Genomic DNA, 17,724 nt, shown 5'->3' on the forward strand with positions numbered 1-17,724 from the left:
GTACTTTCTGTCCATTTGTCCGTCTTATCGTCCATCCGTCTGTCTGTCACAAAATCTTGTGAATGCTTCTCCTCCTATATGGCCTGTCAGATAGACTTGAAACTTTGTACAATGCTTCATTGCCATTTGTAGATGTGCATATTGTCAGGACAGGAGGATCCAATTATTTTCCTTAAAGTTATAGTTGATCTAAGAGGGGTGGAGGATGTAAAATAGTTTGTGAACACTTCTCCTATATGGCTTATCTGATAGATTTGGAACTTTGTACAATGCTTCATTGTCATATTGTTGGGACAGGAGGATCCAATCATTTTCCTAAACATTATAGTGGATCTAAGAGGAGTGGAGGATGTAAAATAGTTGGTGAACACTTTTCCTCCTATATGGCTTATCTGATAGATTTGAAACTTTGTACAGTGCTTCATTAACATTTGGAGATGTGCATATTGGTGGGATGGGAGGATCCAATTATTTTCCTAAAAGTTAGTGGATCTAAAAGGGGTTGAGGATGTAAAATAACTTGTGAACAATTCTCCTCGAATATGGCTTATAAGATAAATTTTGAACTTTGTACAGTACTTCATTGCCATTTGTAGATGTGCATATTGTCAGGACAGGAGGATCCAATTATTTTCCTAAAAGTTATACTTGATCTAAGAGGGGTGGAGAATGTAAAATAGCTTGTGAACACTTTTCCTCCAAGATGGCTTATCAGATAGATTTGAAACTTTGTAAAATGCTTCATTGCCATTGTTAGATACACATATTGTTGGGACAGGAGGATCCAATTATTTTCCTAAAAGATATAGTGGATCAAAGAGAGGTGGAGGGTGTTAGAATAGTGTGTGAATGCTTCTTCTATATGGCTTATCTGAAAGACTTGACATTTTGTACAATACTTCAATGGCATTTGCAGATGCGCACATTGTCAGGACAGAAGGATCCAGTTATTTTCCTTAAAGTTATAGTTCATCTAAGATGGATGGAGGATGTAAAATAGTTTGTGAACACTTCTCCTCCAATATGGCTTATAAGATAGATTTGAAACTTTGTAAAATGCTTCATTGCCATTGTTAGATACACATATTGTTGGGACAGGAGGATCCAATTATTTTCCATAAAGTTATAGTGGAGGGTGTTAAAATAGCTTGTGAACGCCTCTCCTCCTGTATGGCTTATCGGATAGACTTGACATTTTTGTACAATAGTTCAATGCCATTTGCAGATGTGCATATTGTAGGGACAGGAGGATCCAATTGTTATCCTTAAAGTTATAGTAGATCTGAGGGATGGAGGGTGTAAACTAGTTTGTGAACACTTCTCCTATGTGGCTTATCAGAGTTCATAATGGCTATGTTCCTGCTCATTCTTTCTCCTCCATATCATGCAGTACAATAAGGGGAGGAGGTTCATTTTGAGCACTTTCAATTTGGGGAGCTGGGGAGACATTTGTTTTTCATAAAAAAACAATCTCTAGTTGGTTGAATAGTCACCATTTGTTTACTCTCAGTTCAGTACCACATGTATTTCTATGGATTTCATTTGGTATTTAGAAATATGTTAAGATAAGTGTTTTCACTTAGAACTGTAAGTATTTAACAAAGTAAATACTGTACCCATACCATTTCCAAATAGTTATACCCCCCGCAACAAGTTGTGGGGGGGTATTCTGGAATCGGGTTGTCCGTCTGTCTGTCCGTCTGTCCGTCCGTCCGTCCGTCCGTCTGTCTGTAGACGCACTGGACATCGAAGTAGCAATATGGTTTCCGGGCTCTAAAGCATTATCCTTACCACCTTCCGTCACCATATCATACATATGGACTACCCATGGGATGAAGATGTTCCCTATCGATTTTGGGGTCAAAAGGTCAAAGGTCAAGCGCACTGGACATCGAAGTAGCAATATGGTTTCCGGGCTCTAAAGCGTTATCCTTACCACCTACCGTCACCATATCATACATATGGACTACCCATGGGATGAAGATGTTCCCTATCGATTTTGGGGTCAAAAGGTCACGCGCACTGGACATCGAAGTAGCAATATAGTTTCCGGGCTTTAAAGCATTATCCTTTCCACCTACAGTCACCATATCATACATATGGACTACCCATGGGATGAAGATGTTCCCTATCGATTTTGGGGTCAAAAGGTCAAAGGTCAAGTGCACTGGATATCGAAGTAGCAATATGGTTTCCGGGCTTTAAAGCGTTATCCTTTCCACCTACAGTCACCATATCATACATATGGACTACCCATGGGATGAAGATGTTCCCTATCGATTTTGGGATCAAAAGGTCAAAGGTCAAGCACACTAAACATCGAAGTAGCAATATGGTTTCCGGGCTCTAAAGCGTTATCCTTTCCACCTACAGTCACTATATCTTACATATGGACTACCCATGGGATGAAGATGTTCCCTTTCGATTTTGGGGTCAAAAGGTCAAAGGTCACGCGCACTGGACATCGAAGTAGCAATATGGTTCGGTTTGTCATGCCATTTGTTTTTTACACTCAGAAAAGAGGTAGTTTATACCTATTACCAACACCCTTTGGGAGATTGGGGTAAGCGGGGGGTATTCTTAGTGAGCATTGCTCACAGTACCTCTTGTTTTGCTTATGTTCTTTAAGATATTTTGTCTGAAATAGGAATATCTTGAGCGGTGTGGTGATAGTGTACATGAAAGATTTTCACTGATTTACCAAACACTTACAATATTGATAAGCAGAAACAAGCATCGTTGTATTAGAATGACTTAATGATATTCTGATCTTTTATTCAATAACAGGTGTGTTGCCTAACAACCCTTCCCTTACTATCAATGATCTGGATGATGTCAAACAGATTGATGGGCTATTTAGAGCCCATGTACTGCTGGCGGAGTTAGCTGGTCGATCCTCTCCAGACTACAAGGACTATCTCCTACAGGCCCATGCATATCTTATAAGGCTCTGGCAGGTTCGTCTAGTAACTGTTAGGCTTGTGAAAAGGGGGTTAAGGTTATCTTTTTTCATATATTCCTTAGAATTTATATACAAGATTACACTTACTTACATTGATTATCTGTATGAAAATAGTCCTTCCCTCACCCTGAAAATAGCTTCCTACTGGTCTGCCTGGACAATAAAAAACACATTTAAGTACAACAATATAAATTCATGGTCTGGCTAAATTTATTTCCTCAAAAACATTGTTTCATTAACCAATTTTGGCCTACTTTATCCCATTAGTTATAAGCACAAGGGAAAATCTTAAGCTGTATTCCATTGGTTACATGTACAAGAGGAAATCTTTTATTGTATTTCATTTGTTACATGTATAAGGAGAAATCTTTAACATGAAACTGACCTTGTGCCCAGGATTACAATTTTTATTTATTTTTCAGATTACAGTTCTGATTTCTGGTCCGGTCATGAAGGAAATTGCCAAAAATCCCCCAGCGGCAGCGGATGACAAAAATGCTGCCTCAGCCAAGGGTAAAGGCAAGGGTGGGAAGGATGAAAAGAAGGATGCAGTGAAAGAGAAGCCAAAGAGGAAGGGCCCACTGGACGTTCTACCCACAATCGTGGAGGAATGGGCACAGTACGACCTACCTGACGAGGTTCGTAATGCAGATTTTGCTGCTATTGTAGTAGAATATATGTGCATAGATTTTCAGCGCTTGTGGTCATCATAATTAAAAAGATATCACAACAAGTATATGGGTTAACAGAAGCCATTATATTATGTAAATTTATGTGCTTTTTATTTCAGTGAACTTCATGTTTTAGGCAATATGATCCCTGTTAAATGAATTGTTTTATTGACAGGTTATTGAAGCGTTCCACCATGACATGATGAAGGTGACAGGAATTAATTCCCATACCATTCAGAAACCAGTAAGTTTTCTTCCCACCAGTAAACTATCATACCATTCAGAAACTAGTAAGTTTTCTTCCCACCAGTAAACTATCATACCATTCAGAAACTAGTAAGTTTTCTATACACCAGTAAACTATCATATCATTCAGAAACTAGTAAGTTTTCTTTACACCAGTAAACTATCATACCATTCAGAAACTAGTAAGTTTTCTTTACACCAGCAAACTATCATATCATTCAGAAACTAGTAAGTTTTTTTTACACCAGTAAACTATCATATCATTCAGAAACTAGTAAGTTTTCTTCCCACCATTAAACTATCATACTATTCAAAAACTAGTAAGTTTTCTTCCCACCAGTAAACAATTTTTAAAGTTAATGTAGAAATTCTTGTACTCCTTGACAAACTTTTTTACCTGAAGAACACATTCCCTTGTCAACAATTTACCACATGAATAATTGATAAGGGGCTTACTGTATAATAAACTGACCTACTTGTCATATTACCAGTACTTTGATGATATATGTCCTTGTGTACTACCAGTACTTTGATTATAAATGTCCTTGTGTACTACCAGTACTTTGATGATGTGTGTCCTTGTGTACTACCAGTACTTTGATTATATATATGTCCTTGTACTTTCATGTTATTTGTCCTTGTGTGCTACCAGCACTTTGATGACATGTGTCCTTGTGTGCTTCCAGCACTTTGATGACGTGTGTCCTTGTGTGCTACCACACTTTGATTATGTCCTTGTGTGCTACCAGTACTTTGATGACGTGTGTCCTTGTGTGCTACCACACTTTGATATTATTATTATGTCCTTGTGTACTACCAGCACTTTGATGATATATGTTGTTGTGTACTACCAGTACTTAGATGTTATTTGTCTTTGTGTACTACCAGTACTTTGATGATGTCCTTGTGTACTACAAGTACTTTGATGTTATATGTTGTTGTGTACAGATGCTGACCCTGCACTACCTGGACACTCTGGTGGAGTGTCTGCGGGATGTTGGCTACAATCACCTGACACTGCCAATCTTAGCATTTGAAGATTTGATGTCTAGAGACTTACTGAAAAGTGAACCCCTCCATGTTCTTGTTCATTCTAAGTAAGTGAACCCCTCCATTTCCTTGTTCATTGTAAGAAAATGTACCCCTCTAAATCCTTGTTCATTCTAAGAAAGTGTACCCCTCTAAATCCTTGTTCATTCTAAGAAAGTGTACCCCTCTAAATCCTTGTTCATTCTACTTAGTAAGTGAACTTTCCCAGTGGTTGTTCAGAACTCCTCCTGTTCTTGTTCATTCAAAGTTCATGAACCCTTCCAACTCCTTGTTCACTGAAAGTGGTAATGTTAATAGTACCATTTTGTTACATTGTGTTTACATTGATGATTATGAAGTGATATTAAGTCTTAGGATAGTCCTGGAAATTTTATCCATTTCTTCTTCACAGGGCAGCTGAAGTATGTTTGGAATTGAACTTGAAGAACGGATATAATTACCATGAGAAATTAGCAGGTCCTGTGGTACTAAACGAGGAACACCAGGCACTGTAAGTACAATTACCATGAGAAATTAGCAGGTTATGTGGTACTGAATTAAGAACACCAGGCAGTGTAAGTACAATTACCATGAGAAATTAGCAGGTCCTGTGGTACTAAACGAGGAACACCAGGCACTGTAAGTACAATTACCATGAGAAATTAGCAGGTTATGTGGTACTGAATTAAGAACACCAGGCAGTGTAAGTATAATTACCATGAGAAATTAGCAGGTCCTGTGGTACTAAATGAGGAACACCAGGCACTGTAAGTACAATTACCATGAGAAATTAGCAGGTTATGTGGTACTGAATTAAGAACACCAGGCACTGTAAGTAGGCAGTGAACAAAGGGATAAGTATGTTTTAGAACTTTCCAACTGTTGAAGTAAAAATTCATTTCTATGCATACTCTTCTCCTGTAATATACATGAGAGTAGAGAGACAATTTGTCTTTAAATGTTATCTTACCTGTTTACATTAATTTTGTATGGGTACATTTACAGAATGATGACCCTTTTGTACCCTAACTACCTGTATGTGAATTAAAGGATCAAGTAATTAAATAGTGTATTTCTTTATTTTTAAGGTCAAGAGATGAAATAGCCCTTTGGCAAGAGAAACAGATTCAGGTGGCCCGAGAAGAAGCAAGGGTCAAGGAGTCATTGGCCAAACTAGCCGAGGAGAGCAAGGGAAGTCAGCTGACCAGGAGAGCGACCAACAAAGGCGGGGTTTCTGTCATTGAGAACAAGGTAACTAGGTCAAGCTGGATTGAACTCTGTAACAAGTAATCCATGAATAAATGTCATAGATTTACACCAGAAATTGTTGACCTAAAGTAGGGAAGCAATATTTAATGGGTAGGTGTTATGTGATTGACTGAATTCAAGGTTGACTTTTTTCCCATCAAAAAAGGTTGACTTTTTTCCCATCAAAAGAAAGATTTATATGTGTTTGAATAAATTGTTGAATGAGAAATTATTGCTTAAAGTCAAGAAATGACATTTAAAGTTAAGGATTTGATTCACTGCAAATCACTGTCTGTTGTAAAGAAGTACTGATATGACCTATAAAATCAGTTAGATCTTGTGTATTTTTAGCTATTTTATATTTTAATCTTGTGGACATTTTGTCTTAAGTCAATACAGTAAAATAGAAGATTTGTATCAAGTTCTATGAGAAGTGAATGGGTCCTTTTTTTTTTCCCCAGAGGAATATGGTAATTAAAACAAATATTGAGGTGTTGGAGTTAATTCCGGAATATTGTAAACAAATACTGATGTACGAGTTAAAACTTGGAAAATTTCAGATGGAAATTAGAGGTATAAACTCTGAAAAATGTTGATTATGGAAGGAATGAAAAACTTGACACTGTTTCATGATTTCACTTTAGGAGGAGACAATACAATCTCATCTGGGTAAAACTCTGGGAAACATCACCTACAGAGACGTGTGGACAGACACTGCTGAGCTGCTGATTAGACAGGTATAACATTGTCTCAGGAACCATTCTCTTCACATACACTTCTACAGGTACATTCAAAACTTTTATGAGCTTGCCTGGTATGTCGTGTGATGGTTATTTTGAATTTACAGTGTCACTACCAGAGTGCCAGAGAATTCCTGAATGAAGCCAACAATGCAGCTCTGGTAAGCACTATTACCACCATAAGTGTCCACTCCTTCATTGTCAATGTTGAGTCGTTTGTCAGTGTTGACTCCATCATCAATGTTAACTCCATCATCAATAAAAACTCTATTGTCAATGTTAACTCTATTCATCAATGTTGACCTAAAATGTTTACTCCATCATCAATGTTAACTCTATCGTTGGTGTTGACACCACTGTCAATGTTGACCCCATAATCAGGGTCAACTCCAACATCAGGGTTGACAACTTACTGTCCGCTATCACTTTACTGTCGACTCCACAGTTAGGGTCGAATTAATCCATTTTTCGTATCTTGTACCATGAGGAGACTTTAAGATTTTAATTTTGATGGAGTGTGTATTAAGTATTGTGACATGTTTCAGGCATTTGAAGACAATGTTTTACGAGGACGAATCCTGTATCTCCTGGGACAGTTGTCACTGGAGGAGGCTCAGTACAAGCAGGCTTTTAATCTGGCTCTGGAGGCACAGGTATGTATAAAAAATACTTACTCCAACAAGTTAGAGCCTCGGTTAACGTCCCTTATATACCTCGGCAGCACCAAATGAAAAGTATGCATAACGAATACTAAGAATATATTCGTGCAGCGACAGACAGTATTTATTTCCTGTTATCATTATTATAAGGATCTTGCCGTAAGATTTATACATGCAGTCAAACTTTATGGGGCCGAGAGAAAAACTTAGAGATATCTGAGGGTTCGAGATGTTGAGGTTAAGATGCATAAAGAAAATGTAGTTGGGGCTTCCAACTCACTTCGACATATCCAGGGTATTGGAGATATCAATGTTTGAGGTACCTAAGTTCAACTGTACATTATTCTTTACAGGGTACCTTTAATGGAGATGAGATGTTCTGGTACAAGACTAGTATGTTAATGGTGGAGGCCACATTGAAGGACTATGAGAACAGAAGAAGACAGAGGATTGTAAGTTAAAAGTGTAGTTCATTAAGATAAGAAGAAAAAGAGCAAGTGGGTAGTTTGTAAATTTATCAAATCAAGACAACTCTGATACATCACGTACCTAAAACAATCAACAAATTACAAAACACGGGGAATACAGAGTATTTCCAATGGAATTCAGAGATTGATGCCAAAACGTGTATCATTTTCTCAACATTTTGGATTGCATGAAACCCAGATTGATCTTGATTAAACAAGATTTGCTGTATAAACAGTTCATGATCTGAGATTTTTGTTGTAATTATTATATGAAACAAATCATTTACAACAGGCTCGGGGAATACTTGTTCACACCATCAATGAGTTTCACAGGATTGCTGACGAAAGACCGAACAGGACTAGCATCAATGTCTTCATCCTGTCTATGATGGAGGCCAAGTAAGTGAACCTCTGATGCCAATTATGTCAGCCATAACATTTAATGGTCATTCAAAACTCCATCTGACTTCAAATCACTGTAAACATACTTTTTTCCACAGGGTCATAATTTCATGAAATAACAATTACTGCGGAGATAGAAAATTACGCAGATTTCTTAGATTGCCATTGTATGTCGTGAATGCACTTTAAAGTATGCTGAGACTATGCACTTTAAAGTATGCTGAGACTTTACGCCTTAAATTTATAACTGTGTATATAGCATAAGTTAATCCCACGCAGAAAAAAGTACGTCTGCAGTACCTGTTGGATGTTCGTGGGACTTTACTTCCTCGATCATGCTGTGTCGGTTTTATCTGCAAGAAATACAAGTCATTGTCGCATTCAGTTTGTCCTCTCCAATGGATAAATATTCACATCAAGGAAACCTTGTAAACTTAAGCAAAAATAAAGTTCTTTAGACGAAAAACTAAACAAGTGATAGGAGGTAATTCATGCAAAATATTTTATCAATAACTCGTAAAGAAAATCAAAAACCTCTCTAATGTGGAAAAAGAAACCATTGCATATTGATTTGGTGAGGTTTTGGAATATTTATTAGGTTTAAGTGAAAAGGATATCATTTCTAGTCAATTTTGAAATGCAAGACACTTTTAATTAAAGTGATCTGACTAAATTTTCAGATTAGCCAGTGTACAGACCCAGGTGATCCTCAGTGGTGGGAAAGACATCAATGATCCCAAAGTCATGACGAAAATGCTGTCAGCATGTGAGGTAAAAATTGATAAAAATTAAAATCACTTTATAGTTGACTTTTCACAGATGTTAATGTGAGGGGACCATTAGTGTGAGAGGAAGCCAAAATGCCCAGAAAACACTTGCATGGGCAGCTACCGTACAACTAATGTCGATATGAAACGATTCCAGACAATACCCTTTTACATATAATCACTGTCGATAATGATCCCGAAAATGCCCGAATGGGCAACCACTATGTCCTTCAGATAACATTCAATCAAAGTCGATAACAATCTCAGAAAATACCCAAGCAGGCAGCCACCATATTCTCTCACAAACAACCAATGTCAATAACAATCCCAAGAATACCCAAGCAAACAACCGCTATAGATGCTCTTACCAAAAAAAAAAGACAATTTTGATAAATGTTTCTGTATCTGACCACCATACCTCCTTGCGTACATCCAATGTCAATAATGATGAGAAACACTCATCTACATTTCTTCTGTTTAATGTTGCACAAGAACAACACACTGTCTTATTTCTCTTTGATCTCCATACTGAACAAAGATTAGATAATAGATTATTATCGAAAGTACCTACATGTATGTTTTTTTCATTTACAGAAATTTGAATCCTCAATAGAGAAACTGATTAAGCTAGGTTATAAGAGGGAGGTGTTGCCCGTGATGAAGGACCACGCACTGGTGTTGTGTAACATGGCCAGGCATTCACTGGAGAAGGAGATTATTCATACATATTATATGCAATCCATGATGGTGCTGAAGGAGGGGGTCAGTTTGGCTGAGGAGGCATTCAGGGACACATTGACCCTCACTTCACTACAGGAAGTAAGTCACAACAGGAAGTAAGTCACTACAGGAAGATAAGTAAGTCACTACAGGAAGTATGTCACTACAGGAAGTAAGTCACTACAGGAAGATAAGTAAGTCACAACAGGAAGTAAGTCACTACAGGAAGATAAGTAAGTCACTACAGGAAGTAAGTCACTACAAGAAGTAAGTCGTATCAAGAAGGAAGTCACAACAAGAAGGAAATCACTACAGGAAGTAAGTCACTACTGGAAGTAAGTTGTCAGTAAAGTCTTTGGGGGGGAAGTACACTCGTCCTTTAAAGGTCACCGTGGTGGAAAATCTACATACAATTTGATAGAGATATAACCTTGGAATAATTATGTCTTCATACAAGTTTTAGACATTTTGAAAAGTGGTACTTTTTGCAAGCACTTTGAAATACCTTGTACATTTTACAAATACTTTTATAATGCATGTACCTTGTAGATTTTACAATCACTTTTCGAATACTTTGACCAAGTACATTTTACAATCACTTTTTCAAATACCTTGACTAATCCATTTTACAAACACTTTTCAAATACTTGACCTAGTACATTTTACAATCACATTTGAAATACCTTGTACATGTGCTTATTTATCACTCCATGCCTATGTAAAAGATTTAAATCTGATTTTTATAGTGTACATTCATTTACTAGTATTCAAAGCATAGGACATAAAATAAAGGGATCACTTAAATTTTGTTAGATTTGTAATTTTTTCTCCATTTCCTGTTTATTTAGGTGCGCAACGTGAGCTTACCTATCCAGCGTGAGTTAGCAGACATGTACATTTCATGTGGTGATGTCATGCTCGAGATGTTCCGAGTTCATGCCAAGGAAACTCGAACTCAGCAGCTGGAGGACCTGAGGAAAGGATCCGTTGTCAAGGTAACAGTCAAAACAGTGTAACATAGCAGACACACTGAAGGAATCTACACACACTCAATTCCGAATCCTAATTCACTGAAGGAATTTGCACACACTCCCAACCCCGAATCCTAATACACCAAAGGAATCATCCCACGTACAACCGCCTGAATCCTAATACAGTGAAGGATCCACACACACACACACACACACACACACACACACACACACACCCTCCTAATCCTAACAGAAATTTGTAGAAAGCTAGATTTTATTGAAATCCAGTCCACAAAATTAATGTATTTGATACATTCTGTGTGTAATTTTTACAAGTAGTAAAATTAATATGTTTCTTCTACATTTAAGATGGTGGAAGACTTTATAAGAACAACACCACAATATTATTCTCACATGGAAAAAGAATGGTTGGATGTTACTAAGTAAGTAGAATTCTGTACCAGTGTCAACAAATATTCAATCACAGATTGTAGAACAAATATTCAGTCATAGATTGTAGAACAAATATTCAGTCATAGATTGTAGAATTGTTTTGTACAAAATATAGATTGTAGAATTGTTTTGTACAAAATATAGATTGTAGAATTGTTTTGTACAAAATATGAATTTTTCTTTTATTAAGGGTAATTGGCGAGGATGCTCTGCTGAAATACGTTTCTGCTCACAACATTTCTGGACACATTCCTAAACTCAGGGCAAGGGTAAGAAGCTGCATGATTATTGCAAAGAGTAGACATAGAATTTTCAGTCTCAGAGAATCAGCCATATTCGTTAAATATTTGATAGGCCTACATGATAAATATAACTTTTTATTTTGATACAAGAAAATTATTTTTGTTAGGTTACTATGGGGTGAAAACTAAATTTTCATATAAAGTTTTGTGTATGTATTTTAAAACTCAAGAAACTTAGTTATTGACAAATCTCAGTTACGTGAACAAAAACCTGAAAAGGATAATGAAATATAGGTGTCATCAGAAATTCCCAACAAGATAGGCACAGTTTTATATAATGATAAACAAATTGAACTATTTGTGAAATTTTTATCCCACTGATTAATCTAACGAAGCGAAATTGTGGAAATGAAGTCATGAAATATTTAAGTGATTTATGAAGTTTTATGAAATATACATGATTTATGAAGTCTTATGATATATAAGTGATTTACGGAGTCTTATGAAATATTTTGAATTAAGTGATGTACAGTCTTATGAAATATATGTGATTTACAGAGTATTATGAAATATTAAAGTGATTTACAAAGTCTTATAAAATATGAATAATTTACGGAGTCTTACGAAATATAATATGATTTTTGGAGTCTTATGAAATATATGTGATTTACTAAGTCTTATAAAATATATGTGATTTACTGAACATGCACAATGGAAACTGTTCTCTTATTTGAAAAAATTGGTTATTTATATTTTCATCTTTCTTGCTACAGGCTCTATGTGGAGTAGTAAAATGGATTTTGATATTTATATATTTGTCTTTCTTGCTACAGGCTCTATGTGGAGTAGTAAAATGGATTTTGATATGTATATATTTGTCTTTCTTGCTACAGGCTCTATGTGGAGTAGGAAAATGTTTGCATGCCTTTGCCTTGTTTGCTAGTCCTGACCCGCCCACCCAGTGGGTGGTGCATGAAATGGTGAGTTCGTAACATTTTAAGAAATAGACAAGACAGGGTAGGAATTGTTTGGGGTATTTTAACACTATTATACAACTGTGAAAATTAGTACAAAGGACATAATTCATTACTGTGTGTATTTAGGAGTTGAGCAGAATAGAACAGCCAGAGGATCAGAGCTCAGAACGGAGCGAGGATCCTGAGTCCAACCAATTCCTACGCTACACCAAGCAGATCAAGAAAATCAAGGTGGGGGCACTAGGAACGGGCATATTTGTCAATTCTTTTTTCTTCTTCTTTTTTAAGAAATTTATAAATTACATTGTCAGTGGATGGTGTTTACCGTAGATACATTAATTTTCATTTTCAGTTGAGAAATACTGTAAAAGTGATTATTTTGGCAAGAGGTAAAATTAGCAATTTTTTCTCTCAAAACATAGGGTATACATTTTTAGGCAAGATAATATATTAGCAACCCTCTGATTCCAAACATGAAAAAATTACGATATGTACTATGTATAGAGTTTCAAAGTTAAATGAATAATCCAATTGTTTGATATGTGATATAAATTGTAGTGATGACAATTAAAACCATGCTTTATAGTTTGGATATGAGTGCCTGAGTCTCGAGATCAATAGTTCATGGTTAACTGTTCACTTTACCTTTGCGACAATGTATTTTTTATTATGGTAAACTTTTATTTTTTATAACGATAAAAATGAATTATTGCACACTCAGTCTACTGATTTATAGTTGATGTTAAAATGTACTTCAAAAATTGCCATAGAGCTACTGTAAGACTGAAAGAGTGCTGATTTGTGTGTGTGTATTAGTATTTTATTCAGGTGAATATGAATTTCAGGTGCTTATACATTAGGTATGTTTCAGGAGGAATTTAAAGATTCATTTGATTTTCGATTAGAATTTAATGGAAATGTCCGTTCTATTAACGAATTTCTTTACCACATCATAATTATTGTCCAATGGTTCTTCAGGTAATCAATTAAAATCGCCATGCAACTGACTTCTAAAAAATGCAGTTGCATTGAACAATGTGCAAATATGAAAAAACACAAGTAATTATAATCCTAATATGTGAAATATCAGTCATTAATACTATTTAAAGAGAAAGTCAGATCACAACTGTCAAAAAAAGATAACTCTTAATTTCTGCTAATGGTATGACTTGTTATATCATTCCCTTTTAACAATCTCGATAACCTAATAATGTCAAAAGTAGATTTTCTTTAAGATTCTGCTGATAAGGTGTAATTCATGAACATCCCATTTTGTGAATTTTGTCATCATGATCCACTGTAGACGTTTTCTTTCCGCGTAAGCTCACTCTTCGTAAAGGTGTTTCTCCTCAGCATTTTACATATAAAAGCAGACATGACTAAAAGGGGGTTTACAGTACCGAAAAGTGTTTCGCATTGACTGTGTTATGGTTGCCATAGCAACAGACAAAACATTAACAGTTTTTTCATTATTGTATTGACAGGAACAGTACACTATGCATTTTACTGTTTTCCAGTCATGAATTGATGAGAACTATGTATTTTACTGTTTTCCAGAAACATGATGATATATGTCATCACTATTTGGCTCAAGCTTCAGAGTGCCTTGTGCAGGGACTGAATGTGGCGTTACAGAATCATTTCTGTGTAAGTAATGGGACTGCTTTGGGTACTTTGTAATATTTGCGCATTAACTCGAGCGAATGCCAGTATTCCTACACTTAGCAACCAAAACTTTGTTTTTCAAAGACCATACATATATGTTATCTCTTGGTTTTTTTAGGACATTGCTGGCAGCATATCTTTGGAGTTGGTAGAATGTTGTGGACAATACGACCCTCAGTCAGCCAGTCTCTTCCTAGCTTTATACCAGGTAAACTATAAGATAAGATAAGATAAGTTTATTCCAATTTTGGGCCCAGAGGGCATAACAGTAAGACAGTTTATAAAGAAGGAAATTCAAAAGAAAGAAAGTTTACAACATTAACTACAGGTTACATAGACTGCAAACTGCATGTGGATGCAGCATGTTGGGGAAACAAGTACATACATATATGAATTGCTAATCATGTATATATACAAGTAAATGGACAGTATCAGTATTATACCAATATATGAATAATAAACTATAATGATTTTTGCAGTTTTAAAGCATCACTTCTTTTTCTGAAAGTTTGCACTAAATATTCACTCAATTTGACAATTACTGGTTTGTCTTCATTAATCATCAACCAAGTAAATTTGTCCTTATTTGTTAGATAGATAAAATTTTTGTTGAGCTTGTATATACCATTAAAAAACATATTTCTCTCTGCAACATACAAATGTAGAATGGACAATCAAACTATATTGTGAGAAAGCAATATCTCAATATTCCTTTAGATTTTTTAAGAGGAAATTACTTTTCTAGATTTACCGATAGTCCGTAAAATTTGAATCCGTGCCTGGATTTCTCAAAAAGAGTTGAAACTTGGGCTTAAGTCTGCGATTTCACTCAAATTTTCACAGGTCATATAGAAGAAAGCTCAAACTTAATTTTTATATTTTTGGAGAAATCCAAACCAGATGAAAATTATAATGAATTTCTTCTCTGCAGAGTTGCTCCGCATCCAATGAGCTGGAGAAACTGTTGAACCAAGCCCAAATGGACCCCTGTACATCACGCTTGGCTGCACTACTGCACCAGAGGAAAGCCATGATGGACAGAGAAGTCGGTCTGAACCTTTCCGTCAGCGGCATGATGAACACGGTCACACAGTCTCTGGAGAAGAACTGGCAGGTAGGCCATCATTAAATGCCATGTATCCAATCATTTTGGCTTTAGGAATATTTGGCAGATTTTTTTTTTTCAAAAACGTAGTTTATCTGGATAGTTCAGTTCTATTAAACGAATCATCTGTTGTAATTTGGACTGTGAATCTCGTGGATGGTTCAGTGGTTAGTGCACCTGACTACTGACTAGCTATGCAGGGTCCCAGGTTTGATAGCAAGATTGTAAATGATGGAAATAATTAGTGGGCAATTGAAGAATTTTTGATCTGTAAATGCATATCTAATGGGGATTTTTATTTTTCTACAGGCCTGGAAAAATTTGGAGGTCCAAACCAATCATTTGGAACTCCTCAAGGATCTTCCACCTCACTTCAACTTTATTATTCTCCAGCATTCTCCAGACAGGTAAGTGTTTTAGGAAGTACACATGATAATATTTTGTACAGTAAAAAATAGATAGAAATATGTATTAATAATGCACTTTTCTCATTTAATTAATTGTGAAAGGTTTAATGATTAGATATAAGAAACAATTTGGGCAACTAATTTTCATAACTTGTGACAGATACTGAGTTTATACAACACTTTTGTTTTAGGTCCTTTTTGTATGGGGCTGTTTTGGATAGACCTAAGAATACAGCTCTGGGAGGTGGAGGTGGTAAAAATCCCAAGCAACAAGCCGCACCAAGTAATCCTAATTCTGTGATTTCTATTTTCTAATGAAAATTTTGTGATTTCTATTTTCTAATGAAAATTTTGTGATTTCTATTTTCTAATGAAAATTCGGTGATCTCTAATGAAAATTTAGTGATTTCTAATTTGTAATAAAAATTCTGTTATTTCTAATGAAAATTCGGTGATCTCTAATTTCTAATGAAAATTCGGTGATTTCTAATTTCTGTTTGATTACCCAAAGGTTCTGGATGTTAGCAAAAAACCTATACTTTGCTAAATAAAACATTCAACTTCAGTAATACACTATTATATCAAAAAATATATGCACTGATTATGAGGACGACATTGCAGCACACAGTCAGGCTAAGATGTTTTATGTACTGATTATTGACATGATCTTGCAGCACACAGTCAGGCTAAGATGTTTTATGTACTGATTATTTACATGAACTTGCAGCACACAGTCGGGCTAAGGTGTTTGGGGCAGAGACCAGCCCTCAGCTGTTGGATGAGCTCCTGACGAAGTTTGAGGAGCACCACCAGAACGTCCAAACACTTCTATTGAAGCAGGAGTATCAGCGATCCCAGGCCATGATGAGGCAGAAAATGTTGGAAAATCTGGACGAAAGTCTCAAGAAACAGACACAGGTTGGAGAAAGTTGAGCCATACTGTATATCAGGTTTTTTCCGCGAATCAGAACCTAAAATAGCGTATTAAATTTACGCGAATCAAATTTTCACTATTTCAAAGTCATCGTGAAAATATAATTCACGGTTATTAAAACTTATAAAAGAAGCCAACTGGTGCAAGTATAACTCTTAATTTTTTATGCAAAAAATTCAGTCATTTACACAATTTCTGAGTTACTGATCACAAAACGATTTTGCACTAACAAATTTTTAAGTTATTTGTAAATTGTTCACAAATTCTGATGTTGCAATATGCCTGATATATTTACATTTTACTACAGCAGGATTTGACACGCACACACCCTCCCCTTCCCCTTCTCTCCTAGAAATTTAAAAAATTCACAGATTCTCATTGAAAATCAGACAAAATTTGTTGAAGAATAATGTGTCCTACAACATGAGTTCAGTGGCCTTCCTTCATCCCATTCTCAACAGACCTGTTCTTGTCAACAATGTCTTTGATCAGTACTTCTGAATTTGTTTAGCACCATCATGATGAGGAAGATCAAGAGGAAGAAGCCAGACTTCAGGAAGAATTCAGAAAACTCCTAAAGGACATGGAGGCTTATCTCAAGCCCCTCACATCTCAGCTCATGGGAATTCTGACGTAAGTGTCAGCCCTTAATGTCTCAGCTTATATTCCTCATATCTCAGCTTCACATCTAAACTGATATTCTTTACATCACGGCTTAAATTCTTTACATCCTTCAAATCTCACACATCTCGGCTTTTATTCTTCACACATTTATACCCCACACAACAAAGTTGCAAAGGTATAATGTTTTTGACCCCTCCGTCAGTCCCTTTTCTTTGTCAGCACAACTTCTCTGAAACAGCTCAACAGAATTTCGTAGACTTTTTAGTTAATAAGGACACACTGTGTAGATGTGCATATTCCCAGGAAATTCTGATTCAATCATTTTTAGCTCACCTGAACCGAAGGTTCAAGTGAGCTATTCTGATCACATTTTGTCCGGCGTCCATCTGTCTGTCTGTCCGTCTGTCTGTCTGTCCGTAAACTTTTCACATTTTC

General features: G+C 36.0%; 1 protein-coding gene across 20 annotated transcripts in view; it reads left to right on the forward strand.

The window, feature by feature from the left end:
• The window catches only part of LOC125658259 (cilia- and flagella-associated protein 46-like), a 67,214-nt gene that overhangs the window by 37,364 nt on the left and 12,126 nt on the right, over positions 1-17,724 (forward strand). For 19 of the 20 annotated variants that reach the window (XM_056149197.1, XM_056149203.1, XM_056149205.1 and 16 more), the window contains 25 exons: positions 2,788-2,957; positions 3,385-3,600; positions 3,809-3,877; positions 4,828-4,976; positions 5,321-5,419; positions 5,997-6,159; positions 6,801-6,893; positions 7,004-7,057; positions 7,442-7,549; positions 7,909-8,007; positions 8,315-8,421; positions 9,105-9,195; positions 9,786-10,010; positions 10,760-10,906; positions 11,252-11,325; positions 11,526-11,604; positions 12,471-12,557; positions 12,681-12,785; positions 14,112-14,201; positions 14,338-14,427; positions 15,151-15,333; positions 15,634-15,731; positions 15,923-16,014; positions 16,459-16,649; positions 17,177-17,298. In XM_056149197.1, the coding sequence (XP_056005172.1) occupies positions 2,788-2,957; positions 3,385-3,600; positions 3,809-3,877; positions 4,828-4,976; positions 5,321-5,419; positions 5,997-6,159; positions 6,801-6,893; positions 7,004-7,057; positions 7,442-7,549; positions 7,909-8,007; positions 8,315-8,421; positions 9,105-9,195; positions 9,786-10,010; positions 10,760-10,906; positions 11,252-11,325; positions 11,526-11,604; positions 12,471-12,557; positions 12,681-12,785; positions 14,112-14,201; positions 14,338-14,427; positions 15,151-15,333; positions 15,634-15,731; positions 15,923-16,014; positions 16,459-16,649; positions 17,177-17,298 (3,001 nt within the window). Of the gene's footprint in view, positions 1-2,787; positions 2,958-3,384; positions 3,601-3,808; positions 3,878-4,827; positions 4,977-5,320; positions 5,420-5,641; positions 5,676-5,996; positions 6,160-6,800; positions 6,894-7,003; positions 7,058-7,441; positions 7,550-7,908; positions 8,008-8,314; positions 8,422-9,104; positions 9,196-9,785; positions 10,011-10,759; positions 10,907-11,251; positions 11,326-11,525; positions 11,605-12,470; positions 12,558-12,680; positions 12,786-14,111; positions 14,202-14,337; positions 14,428-15,150; positions 15,334-15,633; positions 15,732-15,922; positions 16,015-16,458; positions 16,650-17,176; positions 17,299-17,724 lie in introns of all 20 variants that reach the window. The other variant, XM_056149192.1, reaches the window with a different exon arrangement.

The sequence above is a fragment of the Ostrea edulis genome, chromosome 9 (genome assembly GCF_947568905.1).
Source record: "Ostrea edulis chromosome 9, xbOstEdul1.1, whole genome shotgun sequence".
Lineage (NCBI taxonomy): Eukaryota > Metazoa > Mollusca > Bivalvia > Ostreida > Ostreidae > Ostrea > Ostrea edulis.